At 42.0% G+C, this 15,217-nt stretch overlaps 1 protein-coding gene across 1 annotated transcript; it reads right to left on the reverse strand.

The window, feature by feature from the left end:
- Positions 1–8,075: 8,075 nt before the first annotated feature.
- On the reverse strand, positions 8,076–14,921 carry ASMT (acetylserotonin O-methyltransferase). Its single transcript, XM_010020031.1, has 8 exons — positions 14,849–14,921; positions 13,484–13,658; positions 12,181–12,310; positions 11,290–11,358; positions 10,674–10,792; positions 10,314–10,454; positions 8,919–9,041; positions 8,076–8,287 (listed from the first exon to the last, which is right to left on the reverse strand). Exons 1-8 carry the CDS (start codon positions 14,918–14,920, stop codon positions 8,076–8,078), a joined length of 1,041 nt encoding a protein of 346 aa, XP_010018333.1. The 5' UTR covers position 14,921.
- Positions 14,922–15,217: the final 296 nt, after the last annotated feature.

Here is a 15,217-nt window from a genome sequence, read left to right on the forward strand (position 1 = left end):
ATGTCCGGGATGAGTTAATTTTCTTGATAGCAGCCTGTATGGTGCTGTATTTTGGTTTTGTGGCTAAAACAGTGTTGATAACACACGAGCATTTTAGCTGTTTCTGAGCAGTGTTTGCACAGCCTTGAGGCATTCTCCATTTCCCATTTTGTTCCTCTAGAGAGTAGGCTGGACAGCTGACACAGAAACAAAGGGGTATTGCATGACACATAACAACATGATTAGCAATAAAACTGAGGGGTGGGTGGTTTGGGGAGCTAGTCATTGCTTAGAGACTGGCTGGGAATCAATCTACATGTGGGAGGCAGTGAGCAACTGCATGTGCATCACTTGATTTTTAATTCCTTTCACCATACCTTATTAAGCTGTCTTTATGTCAACTCATATGTTTTCTCACTTTTGCTCTTCATATTCTCCCCCCTGTCCCACTGTGGGGGCAAGTTAGTGAGCAGCTGGGTGGTGCTTAGCTGCTGGCCAACGTCAAACCACCACAATTGGGATCAGTTTGAGGCAGGGAAAAAACAGTTCCTTCACAGTCTCCACCTCCAATGATGCTTTTTGCCTTCAAAAAAACCCAGAAATTGTCCAAATGTAAAAAAATTCGTGTTTGTTTCTGTTAACATGCTGCTGTTCAATGCAGGAATGTGACCTCAAGTACTGTAGGAGACAAAGGCTAACACACAAAGCATGGATATGTGCGGGACATGAATCCAAAGACATGAGCAAGTGGTGTGCACTGTCTTCTCCTCACAGGTAAATGTGGGTACAGATAGTTGAAGAAATACCTATAAAAAATTCCAGCTGTGTCACATGGATCACTGTCTAAACTAAATGAGTTGATGCTACAGTAGGGGAACTCTGGTATAACAGGATCCATGGCTGGCTGTCATGGCTAGACCACGACAGTGACATATACTAGTGGAGTCCCTCTAGTGACTAGTGCACCTAGTGCAGCAGCATGGTCCTGGTGAGGGTCAATTCTACTGGCTTCACCCTGGACTTTGTGGAGAACCCAAGCAGATTGCATTACATTTGCTGGTTACAGCCACAAACGGTGGGCAAGGGTCATAGCCTCCATTGCACACTGTCTTTATGCCTCTGCTGAAGTGCCATGGGCATCAGTAGCCCATCTAGGAACAACTGCTATGTATCTAAGGCAGACAATCGGGCCCTGGATGGAGGTCTTGCTGGCTGAGTGGACCCTGGGAAACTGCAAGAGAGGTGGCTGCGGTCACAGGGTGGCTGGTGAAGGAGACCAGAATCCATGGAGGGGACAGAGCAGCAGAGTCTGGCAAGACAGCCTCTCAGAGAGGCCACCAGAAGCATGGAGCTCTTGGAAATGGTGTTGGGGGGTGCCAACCCCTGCAGGGAGGAGGCAAAGGCAGGTCCTGCACGGGGGAGACAGAGGCGAGGGCCACGGGGGCAGCAAGGGCTGCAGCCAAATGTCATGGGGCACTCGCAGGGTCTCCATAGGTCACTGCAGCCAGGGCTGGGCAGTGACCCTCATAGGACAGGTGGTCACACACATCGAGGCCAGCACCCATGGCCAGCGAGAGCAGTGAGTCCATTGGGGTCTCCCCATCGTCAGTGTGGGGCACTGGGGAAACAGACCCAGCACCCTGGGGTCCCCATGCCTGCTCCCTGCCTGGCAGCACCAGCAGAGAGGCACCAACCACACGGTGTAATCTGGCTCTGCATTTGCAAGGATGCTGTTATTCTCTGAGTAACAAGAAGAAATTAAACGTAAGGCCCATGTACTACAATGTCAGTTTTCCTGTGGCACCATAAAAGGGATTTTGCAGCCGAGTTCTGCTGGACTGGCACAACCTTTTATGAAGAAGGGCCCTGTGCTCTGCTTTGTGTTAAAGATGGTAAAGAAGAACAGGTTCACGTTATGGCCTCGCTACACATGAAGGTGAAAGGTTTGCTCCTTCTGCACATGGCTCTGGACTGAGCTGTGTGATAAAAATGGGTTTGCATTTACTGAGAGCTGTACACAGAGACTCCTTAACAATTTTTACCTGGACCTCCAACATCTAGGAGGTGTAATTTACATGGCACTTCAGCTGTGACCGCAAATGATCCCGTTAGAGCGGTCTTTTCCTTAACCGCGGCTGGTGCCATCTCAACAGACAAGCGCAGCAACAGCAACATCTAGTGGCAAGTGAGATGGTGGCTACACCAGAGCAGAAACTAGCTCCGATTAATAGGATATAAACCAGAAATAAATGTACAAGGTTAGAAAGTAGCAACAGATAACATTTTCCGTAATAATTCGTATTTAATTTTTTTCTCATGTTTATATGCATATATAATATACAATATATATATCTAAAATATAAGCTAGTCTTAACTCTTCCTTTGCTTCACATGACTAACACTGTCATTACTTCAAACACCAATTGATTTGGCGACAACATGTTTGTGTCCTATTTAGCACTCTTAGATTTTAAACATGCAGAAGCATAACTCCAGAATTTCAAGGGTAATTATATTATGGTTTTGTTAGCTGCTCAGGCTTTAAGCAGGCGAAACATTAGATGTATAATAAGGTATAGAATCATAGAATAGTTAGGGTTGGAAAGAACCTTAAGATCATCTAGTTCCAACTCCCCTGCCATGAGCAGGGACACCACACACTAAACTATGTCACCCAAGGCTCTGTCCAACCTGGCCTTGAACACCTCCAGGGTTGGAGCATTCACAACTTCCTTGGGCAACCCATCCCAGTGCCTCACCACCCTCACTGTGAAGAACTTCTTCCTTAGATCTAACCTAAACTTCCTCTGTTTAAATCCATTCCCCCTTCTCCTACCACCACAGTCCCTGATGAAGAGTCCCTCCCCAGCATCCTTATAGACCCCCTTCAGATACTGGAAGGCTGCTATGAGGTCTCCACGTCCTGCTGGACAGGTCAAACCACCATAACTGAGCATACTTTACTTCACACCAAGTGTGATGTTTCTTAGCTAGATCTTGCGAAAAAATTAAGGACAGACTTTTCTTCAGGAACAGGAATATGTATCAATGTAAAACGAGGTAATATTTGTTATAGATAGATATATATGAATATATGCAGGTAGAGACAGCCATTCTAATACCTGTCTCTATAGTCACACAAACTTAACAGACTGCTGTTATCATACTACCTTCTGGAGGACTTGGATCTCTCTTGATCATCTCAAAATGTGCACTGTAGCAATGTTACAAGATGCAGCTTCTGGTCTTTATAACTTATTTGTAGCTGCGTATGGGCATAACATTCTAAATACAGTATCAGATAATGCACTATTCAACCAGACTAAAGTGATGCTGAAAAGAGAACATCTGTATGTCCTATTCTATCCAAAGACCATGAGCTGTGTGGTGGCCAGCGCTTCTGAGAGATAGTTTGGGGAATAGTCTATATAGCCTGTATCTGGATAGTGTGATTCAACTATCTTCGTTTGCAATTTGCAGCAGTTCAGGAGACATGGGTTTATTTGTCTTCTGGAGCCCTAGTCTTTCCAGCTTTTCCTGTGCAATCATAAGGGTTCACAGCTCTACTAAAAAGTTAGAGCTAAGCAATGGCAGAGGATAACTTTCTTCAAGTGAACCTCCAGCTTGGACTGAGATAATACATCAAAACACCCAACTCTTTAGCTAAAGGAAAGCCTGATGAACATTAATATCCCAGTGTTGTGCACTAAGAAGTGTGACATATCAAAATTAAGGTAGTTTCTTCTTCTAGGACTTGGAGACCAGGCCTTGACAAGGAAAAAAATCCTTACTTCTTATACTAGTTGTATACTTTTTATACTCTGCTGTGAAACTAGACCAGTTGCTGCAGCCTCAACTAGCATTCAAGCCACTTGTACAGATACTCACTACCTACCACCTCCTCAAAATGCTTCCTGCACCAGACAGTTGGGCTATTGTGAGCTGTACTTCGCCAACTGATTTAAAAAGTAGCAGATTGCCAGTGGCTTCCTCTTTCCACAGTTAGAAAGATAGGAAATGAAAAAGAGAACCAATAAACCAGCTGCTGGGAAGCAATGATGGAGCCCACAAGGGAGTCTGGCGGCTCCTGTGGATCCTGGCAGTCTCATCAGCACTGGGACAGCTGTGTGACAGGCTGCAATCTCTTAACGTAATGGCACTGACTGAAAGGGAGGAGGGAAAAAGTCTGGCACTAGAAGAATGTATTAAGCAGAGCATGAAAATTACCAAACCTTGTACGTTCACAAGGGGATAAGCCACTACTCAGACAAATGAGACTGTAGAGAAAAACACTGAGTTTCCTAATGGTCATACCACTCTCAAATTTCCCTTTTTAACGCCCCCAAGACAGTAAACCACTCCCATTATTGCTGACAAGATTCTGAATTATGTCCTGCTTTCCATCACTCATATAAATTAGAAGTGATTTTTCTTTTCAGAGCTTGTAAAGGAAGACAGTTCAGAGCCTTGTTAAAGATCTACTGATGCTCACATCCCGGGTCACAGATCTGCCTGAAAGAAGAGAGGTCAAATGCAGCAAGAACATTTCTATCACACTTACCCCATATTGAGTTCTGGCCAGCCATGAATTTCAACATTTCTTTTCAGTATTTCACCATTAGTTTAATTTGGACACATTCATTTTTATATTCTTCTTATATTGTAGAGCCCAAAACTGCACACATCATTACTAGAGGTGAGGCTGCACCAACGTTTAGTATAGTAGGACAACCACTTTTTTCAACAGGTTAGCTATACACCCCATTGATACACTTGGCATTTTGGCCATGAGGGCAAATTGTTGACTCATATTGAGGTTACCATCAAACAAAACCCACAGATCCCTTTCTTCAGGGCTGCTCCCAAGCATCTTGTATCCCACTGTGTAAGTACACCCATGATTACACCATCCCAGGTGCAGAATCTGTCATCTGTACTTGTTAAATTTCATCCAGTTAGTGATTGCCCAGTGGTCTAGGCTATCAAGATGTCTCTGTAAGGCATCTCCATCCTCAAAGGAATCTATAGTTCCTCCTGATTTAGTATTGTTGCCAGCTGATTTGGTAACATCTATGAGAGGGAAAACTCCTTTTACCTTCAGTAAGAACATGGTTGAGATTACTGCTCAAAAATGTGACATGAATATGAATTTTGAAAGCATTGTAGATTGTAAATGAGGAAAAATAAAACTGAAATTGAACAGAGGAATTTTATGCAAATGCACATACACACAGGAAAACAGCATCAGCAAACATTAAGGAAATTGAAACTACTGCCTGTCTGCCTTAATGATGTGCTGTCTGGAAGAAGGTCATTATAATGCACTCTGTATTCATAGCCCCTTCCATCTGAAGGGACATAATAGACAAATGTTATCAAACTCAGTCTGCTGCATGGTAAATCTGAGGAGGGAAGAAGATATTTGAAAAATCTTGTTATTTGTATGGTTTAAAAGGGAGGAGAAAAGGCAGTTCAAATCAGTCCTCTGTTTCTCAAACTCTAAAAATGAAAAGCAGGAAGAAATCCCATCACCAAAGGAACCTTCCACATTTGAGGTAGTCAAACAGCAATTCCTCAACTATAAACACCTGTGTTTTAAAAACTTCATGAAGATACAAGATCTACATATACAAGATTCCAAAGGTCAGAGAGGTCTCAATAAAAGTTAGGTCCATCCTGAGGGCCATGTCTGCACTGAGGTTTTTTTTCCTTTTAGACTTCTATCATGCCTATTCCAAGTTTAAAGTCAGCGTAGTATTAGGATGCTCTGTTATTAGCTGTTTTCTTCTCAGAGGTGTTAAATAAGTCCCTTGAGCATATTAATCTTTGATGTCTATGCAAGACTGAGTTACATTTCTTACCTTTGAGACTAAAAATCCACTGCTGCATCACAGGATGACTTGAGGATAGTCAAGGCCTTCTGTGGAATCCATCTTTTCTCTGGACTTTCACAGGCATGTGAGGCTATACCAGGCCAAATGGATTTTCTGAACTGTTACTAAGGACAAAATGGTGCATACAAATTCAAAAAAAAGCCTACGGAGCACAATAACAGACCAACTACAAAAAATAGAGGTACACTTCCTTTTAACAATAATAAAAAATACTTATACATGCAAAAATATGAGCACTGGAGGGACCCATTCTACACAATCAGTTCTGAACAAGTGCAAGTAGTGAGTAGTCTGGTTCATTGCTGCTTTAAATTCTCCTTACAGACATCTTGCAATGTGATCCACCATGGGCAGCTCTGCTAGTCTGCTATAGAAGTCTACATGTTTTCAAATTCTGCTGTAAAATTATTTCTACCCATCTGTTCCAATTGCATTTATCTGTAACTGATGACCTGTGATTTCTGTTTATACCCCTGGGTCCTCTGGTGTTTGTACTTCAGGGGCCTTTGACAAAATTGGAGCGGCATAGTTCAGCAGCACTCAGGATGCGACTTCCTGATAACAAATGTTTCATTAGTAAAATAACTCAGGCATTCACCTCTATTCTACAGCTACTGAATAGTTTACACTCAAAAAATAATGGCCCATTAGCAGACAGATGGAGGGAGAGATGCAGAGTTAAAATTTTGGTAACCACTTTCTATCAATATTGATTAATTGGGGCATTATGACTTGCACATCATCAAAATTGCTTTACTGCAATGGCATGCAGATGGAAGACATCCACAGACCTCACATTTGAGGAGAAAAATCCAGCTGGGCTCCATCCAATGCTGCATGAACATGGGTACCTAGCATCTGAATGGATGTAAGATTTACTTGCTATCTATATTCCTCTTCTTATTCTGTCTTGTTAAATTAGTTATTTTATTAATCCTTTTGCTTTGGGCCTTCCAAATAAAGACTGGAGTCAACCTTGTTTCATTATTTGTGTTGGTGCCTGGCTGCTGCAGGATGTCTGGAAAGCGAGCAAGCATTCAGAACACATTACAGGCTGCAGCTCCTGGCAAAGTCACCTTTGTGCCACATAACTTGCCGTGACTGCAGCTTAGGAGTGAACTCTCCAAAACCACTTACCCCAACTCCCGCAATATCCTGTCAATATCTGCTCCAGTGCATAGTGGCTCATGAACTGTGTTCTGTTGCTTTTAAGGATGAAAAAGGCCACTGCAGCCTTGTGATTTGATTTTGATATGACAAAATGTGACAAAAGGTCAGCTTTCCCCTACTGAGGCTGCTTTCTTCCTATGCTCCTCCTACAATCAAAGAAGCAGGAGACCCATGCAGATGGCTTACTGAGAAAACTGTCTCAGGCTTTTCTAGTATTCAGTTTAATATACAAATGCATTTGTATTCAAGCCACAGCTGCAAAGAGTCTTTCTGCAAATGTTTCTCACTCCAGTAACCTGTAATTCCACTTCCCAGAAAACTGGGTGGATTATGGCAGGTTGTGCTTGATCAAACGAGCTAAAGAAATAATAAGGTGTTCCCCTGTGTGTAACTGAGTGACTTGGCTGCATCATTCTCCCTCTCAGGTGTCTCAGGGCCTGCCCTGTAAAAAGCATCACTGGGCCTCAGCCAGTCAAGCTACAAAATTATTTTTCATAACTTATATCAAAATCTAGAGGAAATAAAAAATTAATATAACTTTTCACACCAAACTGCTCAAGGCTCAGATAGGATTTCTCCCAAAAAGACTAACCATAAAGAGATGTTATTTCCTCTGTTTATACTATATCAGTTCCCCAGGAATAAAAATTCAGGTTACAGAGCTCAGTACAGGGATCAGTTTTATTCGATTACAAATTCAGCATTGCTTTTGATAGATACAGTATTAAAATTGGAAAGAATGAAAAGACCTGAAACAAACACACTGCATGTTTTCTTTCTGGGTTATTTCTTGTGGAACAGGCATTAACTTCTTTCTCTCCCTTTCAGATCCAAAGGCAAGCCCTAGTCAGTCTGCAAGACTCATAATCCATGCGTGCTCAATATCTATCGTTAGTGATTCTCCTGACAATGCATCAGCTTACAAGAAAGTTGGCTGCTTTACGTAAAAGCTGAGTTGATGATTCCCCTCTAAGAAGAGAATATCACATTTCTTGACTTACTCTATTGTGTAAATACATGAAAGAGGTGTTATTATTTCCTTCCTAAAACAGCATCATAGAGTTTTCCAGTCCTCTTGACTTGAATCTCTCCAAAGCCAGCTGCCTCGAGGAGCTTGCTGTACTCTGCTGCTGTTCGCTCTTTTCCTTCTGTCTGGACCAACATATTCATTGAATATAGTTGAGTTTCTAAAGGCCCACTTCTATCTTCATTCAGTAGTGATTCAACCAGCAGCACTCCACCACCTGGTTGAATAAAAGAGAAATAAAGCACACACTGAGCTCTGAGAAGACAAGCTATTTTTCAGCTGAGTTACTAGGTCAGATCCTAACCTTTAGTTTCAGGAAGAAGCAGCCTCTATGTTCAGCCCTAATTCAGCATCACAGAAGACAATGAAAGACCAAAAGCACTGGAGCATGCCTCTGCTTGGATACCTAGCTACTGATGTTCCAGGTCTGAAGGGAGTGTTATAGCTGAGATGGAAATTTCCCATTTCCCCCAGATGAAATCCACAGAAGCTTACTGATTTTGCTGAGAACCTGGTTGCGTAGGCAGTGTTTTCAAAGCTCTGAGGGTTCAATGTGATGCTTAGTGGGATTTTTACTATGTCATCTGCACCTATATAAACAATACCCAAAATCCCCAATCCTTACACCTGAATACCTTGAAAGAGGAGTACCTCAAGAGAAGGAGACTAAAACTAGAAGCCCAAACTCTATTTGGCTCAGCTGCGCATGGCTGGTTTTGGAAAGCAAAAGACTAAATCAAGGAAAACCTTGTACTGAAACTCTGCCACCCAAATTGAGCATAGAGACTGGTGTGCTTTTCATTACTGATAGCTGAGAGTCTCTTTGCTCTTCAAAAGCTCACACCTACCAGGTTTGCAAGATTTGTAGACCTTTGCCAGCAGTTCCCTGCACTTGACATCATCCCAATCGTGCAGTATCTTAGATAAAATATACAGTTCAGCTTCTGGAATTGAATCGTTAAAGAAGTCTCCTGTAAAACAAGAATACACGTATTATGCAAAATCCCTAAACCACAGATGGCTCAGTTAAGCAAATATTTTCAGTTCTGTTCAGTTCTGAAGACTCTGGGCTTGCCATGTCCATCAGTCACATCAGACTGAGTTACCAGGTAAAAGTCCTCTGTGGCACTGCATTCTTTTCTTGTTCAGTCTCGAGGTCTAAAATGTTTAAAAGCAGCAGCTCATCTAAAACAGCCTTTGATGCACAGGAAAGCATTTGAGACTAAGTTTTCTCCAGTGACAGGAATTCAGATTCGTAAAGCATTAAGAGGATAGTTTCTCACAGTTTCTGTCATGGAAGAAAAAGGAAGTAATTTTCCCTTTTCTCAGCAAATTTTCAAAGACCTTTGGTAACAACAGAAATACATCATAAATCCACAAGGAAAAAATACACATCTCTCACCTCCTAGCACTAGCTTCATCATGACACCTTTTCTTCAGCACCTCGTGTACCACATTCAGATTTTTCTCTCTACATCTTAGTCATTTCCTCTCCCATTTCTTTGCTCCACTGTCACATGTAACCTTTCCTGTGTTTCTCCATCTTCGATTTTTATATACTCCCTTCCTACCTCAAGGCTTCTTCCCTCTCTCTTATCTTCAAGCAACATAAAGTCATTACAACACTTCAAAGGCTTTTGTAAGCATTTAAAGTTAGACCTCCCTACACTCATGTTCATCATAGATTGTGCAAAGACCATGCAAGATCTATGAACTGGGCAAGAAAAACATGGACTAGCTCATTAATATTCAAAGCCTGACGTATGTTAGGACTTGAAAGTCAATCAATCATGACCAGAGAAGGGAAACCCCTTGCTCAGAGCAGGCCTGGCACCCCACACATCTGCCAGGAGGTCTGTGCCGGAGAAAAGGGAGCGTTAGGAAGATTCGTAACATGGTATGGCAGTTTTTCAAAATTGCATGACTTTTTTTATTATTATTTTTGTGTTACAGTAGCCTCATTCTGAAGCAACAAAATAGTTCTGCTTAGGAGTAAAGAGCATCTGGGTTGCTGAATAACAAACAGAGTCGTCTCTCCAATAGAAGGTAGCTGCGGATGCACAACTGGCACTGTCCTGTGGTAGCAATGAACTGCAGACCTGGGCTGTGGAGGCTGAAATACGGGACACTGCCCACGTAAGGGGCAACTGGAGACCTGAGCCTTCAGTATGGTACCTCTGAGCAGAGACAAGGGGTGCAGGAGCAACAGCTGTGACAACGCTTACGCCACCGTCTGCACCTACCTTCATGGAAAGCAATACGATGCTCCTCAGGGGAAACAAATTGCTCTTTGGTCACTTGCGTGACTTTAGGCAGGTCATAAATTGTGACTGTGGAATTTGGGTACAAAGAAACACACTCCCGGGCCAAAGCTCCTCCACCTCCTTTGAGGAGAAAGCAAAAAAAAATCAGTGCTGACACAAAAACAACTTGCTCAGCAGCTCCTCCATGAAGTGATGCAGGTAATAGCGCATTGAGTCTCATGGAAGCTGGCAAGGTATGTTTGCTTGGCCCCATGTTGCCCAAAGGGAATAGGAGGGGCAGGAGAGGCCACTGTCAAAAGACAGTTCAGAGGCTTTTAAAGAAGATCTACTGACACTCACCTCCTAGGTCATAGATCTGCCTGAAAGGGGAAAGGTCAAATGCAACAAGCACATCCTTGCCGCATATACTCCATACTGAGTTCTGGCCAGCCATGAATTTCAGCATTTCTTCTTCTGATCTAGTAATGCAAACAGACGCAGCACAGGTAATTTACAATACCCTTGGTGATTCCTATCATAGAAATGTTATTAAAAGTTTTAGCTTAAACACTAATCTCTGGTTTTATTGACACAAAATACATTCTTTTTACGTATAAACTTACCTAGCAGAAGGGTACAGCTATGTATTCATGCATTTAAATATGGAATTACGACTAGTGAAGTCCAACAGTATATTATGCTGCTAATTCTCAGGCTTCCAAGGGATTTTTTTTTCCCTTTAAATACCATTCTTTCTGTGCCAGAGATGTGTGATATGTTTTTCAGAATAGGAAATTATATACTTCTAATCAAAATATTAGACAATGTCTCAGTAATGGATACTGTTGAGAAAGGAAAATGCTGCATGGTGAGTGGGATTCTCAAATCATCATATTTAATTGTCCTGAGCCATAATTAAAAACATTAATTTTAGCTATAATAAGAATAATAAAATTTCTATAAATATACTGATTACCTGTACATTGCTTCGAAAGGGTCCTTAGATGAAATGTGAAAAGCTCTTTCATACTGGTTTCTTCCTTCTCTAAAATAGCAACCAAAAAAAGCATATGAGTGTGGATTTCTATTTCTTTTATCTCAAATACACCTTGGGGCTGTAATTTCAGCTAGTTCATCATTGTGAAAGGTGCTCAGCTTCATACAGAATATATGCCAGCCTGTTTGTAATGTCTGTAAGGGCACCCTCATTTGCCATCTCAAAATATACTGATGTATTTCTCAGCTTTTCGCATGAATGACTGGTCTTTTGAAGACCAGGTTGGACAGGGCTTTGAGCAACCTGGTCTAGTGGAAGGTGTCCCTGCCCATGGCAGGGGGTTGGAACTGGGTGAGCTTTAAGGTCCCTTCCGACACAAACCACTCTATGATTTATGGAAACATATCCCAGGTAAAGGTACAAGGCTGGTGCAATCATCACCATGACACACACCATGTTTAATCATCAGTTACACAGACTGGAACAAGTGAGACTCACGCCCCACATTAAACTACTTGATGCTTTTGCAAAGGTGTAACCTTAGCTATCATTGCTGATCATTTAATGTGATGTATTAAGAGACACTGTGATGTTCAAATGCTTTCCTGAAGGTCAAATGTATAGAAATCTGATTCCTAGGTCACCACTACCATCAGAAAGAAAAGGTAAGCAAAAACACAGAAATGGAAAACAAGAAAAAACAGGAAGACATATTGGCTGCATTAAGAACTGAAATGGTCTGTTGTTTTTTATTTCTGGGAGTGAGCCAGCATCTTCCTTGTGCCCTTCTCCAGAAATACGCTACTCAGAGCAGCCACACAGATGTCACAAAGCAGTCTGCAACAGACAACGCACAACATTCCTCCTTACCTCACAGCATCAGCCAGGTAGTGCCAGCACAAGTAGACTGTATTGGAGTAATACATCATAATATGATACTGGGACTTGGGACTTGATTTTGTAAGGTAGATGTTGGAAATGTCTGTGTTTCTGTAGAGGGCTAATAGGTGAAATAAATATATTTACTAACATGTATATACCACCTTGCAAAGCCTACTGCATAGCATGGTACCTATCACCAAAAGATGTCTACGTGACTAATGAAACAACTACGTTGCTTCTACAGTCTTTCCACTACAATAAGCAGCAGGTGAGGGCTGCTGAAATGTATGTTGCCCCATTCAATCTAAGCACTACCTACCCAGACTTACTCTAGCACTGAACATTTCTTTCGAGAACAGCAAGAGGAATTCCTTATGAGTGTCATCATATACCAATAGCTCTGGTATGCTCTATTTAAATAAGAAGCCCTTGCAGACAAGCATCTTTGCCAGTCAACAAGGTCAGCAAGTGGGAGGCAAGTCCCCAAAACAGCATGCTAACCACACTTACTCCCTCTCAGTTCACTAGGGCAGGACCTTCTACAGAAAGACTGAAAGCCTAAAGGACTTGCAGAAATCTCCCCTGCTTCCTCCAACACATCTGCAGTGGCATCACTCACCCATGGGACTGTCACACAAAAGGAATTTAGAAGATAGATTCTGGTCTCCTTAAACTCATTGAGCAACTATGGTAAGCCCTAAAACAGGGCAAGACAATAAAAGTCAGAGCCAGGGACACAACTTGCAAGACTCTGGCTAGTCCTGACCAGCAGTCAGATGGTCAAAAATCCCTCTTCACCTCATGGACTCAACATTTCTTCTGCAAGGAGAAACTTATATCACCTCTCAGTTCAGATCAGCAACCTAACGAAATACTTCACATGGTGCTAAACCCCCAAAGATAAACAAAACGTGTTTTTAAATCATGCCATTGCCCATCCACCCTGGTATTTTGTTCGAAGGTTTAAAATCATGCCCACACCTCAGAGTTTTCTTGAGACCAACTCTGCAGAGACCCTGAATATCTTCTCCAAGGTCTCTGAGGCTCTTGCACAAAGATATTTAGGGATATAGAGCCCTTCACCTGGGTTCTACTTTACACCTTTATTTAATAATGCTGACATTTGCTGCTTCTCTTTCAGTTGAAGAGGGGATGGCGTTCCCAAGTGATTCTTTTCTCCTTCCAGCAACTGTCCTAACACCAGATACCATTTCTCTTTACCTTGCCTCACTTTCCAAACCATCAGAGGCTTAAACCTTATGGTTTCTTCCCCTTCTTCTGCCTTTATTACCTCCTCCTTGTGTCAGCTCTACTGTCAAGAGCTTCAACCCCACACAGGCATCCAGCAATCTTTCCATCCCTGTGGTACTGGTACCCAAGCATGCAGCAATGGCATTTGTTGACAGAGGCTCTCCTGACTTGAGCAGAAGATCAAACACCCCCAACTCACAAGCAGTGAACATAACCTAGGAGTAAGGAAAGGTGGGAGTGGGGCATCAGGTGAAAGCACAAAAACATTTCTAAAGCTTTGCTGGAGAAAACTTACACATCAAAATATTTTTTCATTTAAAAATCATATTTCATATAAACAATTCAAATGATTAAACTGAAGTTTCTCTGAACACTGACAATAGCATGAAGTGCTTGCAGCGCACTTTTTTTCCATTTCTTTTCCTTTTCTGGAAAAGCCAGCCAATGATTTTGGCTCACAAAGGTTCACATTGAGAGACCTGTTTTGGGTGTGAATGTTCCTGGCTCTTCCTTAGTTCCAGAGCACATACTCACAGCCTTTCTTGCTTTTTGCCCAAAGAGGACAAGAGGATTTTTCATGATTCATTTTTCCTCTCTTTACTGCCAGCTCTGTCTTTCAGGAGCCACAGGATGCAGCAGTATTTGTACAACCCCAAGAGTATTCTTTACCTTACCATGTTGGCCAGAGGTGAAGCAAGGGACAATAGAAAATGTAACTAAATCGTAAATGAGGAAAAAATCTCCACTACGGTAGATATTACAATTATACGCTCATATGCTTACACACAGAAAGGCAAACATCAGTGAACAATTACCTTTGTGCCTTAATCAAATGCTGCTTGGAAAAACAACCATTATACCAGACTTTCATGTGTAGAGAGGCAACACATAGAAGCTCTTAAGCTCAGATGTCTGCATCAATACATACAGAAAACCCTGGCAGAAGGAAGGAAGTTCTTTGAAAAATCTTGTTCTTCGCATGGTTTAATAGGGAAGGAAAGAGGCAGTTCAAGTCAGCTCTTTACTTCTCGAACTCCAGGAATGAAAAGTGGGAAGAAATCCCACCACTGAAGGAAACTTCTACATTTGAGTCATTCAGACAGCAAGCCCTCAGCTATAAAACCCTGTGTTTTTTATAAAGCCTCATGCAGAGAAGGTCTGATCATCCAAGCCCCCAAAGGTCAGAGAGGTCTCAATAAATGTTAAGTCTATCCTGAGGGGTCAGGCCGCTTTCAAATCCTTTTTCTTTTCAAATTTCCTTCCTGCCAAGAGAAGCAGACAGAATGCTTTCATATGAGATTGTTTTCATTCCAAAGACTTACATTCGGCACCTAAAGTGAGAACCTTGAATATTTCTGTCTGCATATTGTTAGACATCTATCCAAGACTGAGTTATATTTCTTACCTTTGAGACTAAAAATCCACTACTGTATTGCAAGATGTCTTGAGGATAGTCAAGGTCTTCTGTAGAACCCATCTTCTTTCTGGACTGAGGCACAGATTCTCCCGTCCTCTTAAATAAGCTTCTTTCCACCAGGCACAGACCACACCAGCTGATCCACTTAATCTTCTCGCTTCTGAAAACACACTGTTACAAAACAGTTAGCTAAATTATTGGGCTTCAGTGGGTCTTTCTACCAGGTCCATCTGTTTCTTCAGCTCTTGCATCATCAAGTACAAGGCTAAAGAATCAGTGCAGATTAAAGCTTGTGTTGTCAGTTCAGCAGTAGTTAACATGCTGGTACACTAGAAGCACTTGAAGGCTTGTAACAAG

Source organism: Nestor notabilis, unplaced genomic scaffold (assembly GCF_000696875.1).
Source record: "Nestor notabilis isolate BGI_N333 unplaced genomic scaffold, ASM69687v1 scaffold16148, whole genome shotgun sequence".
NCBI lineage: Eukaryota > Metazoa > Chordata > Aves > Psittaciformes > Psittacidae > Nestor > Nestor notabilis.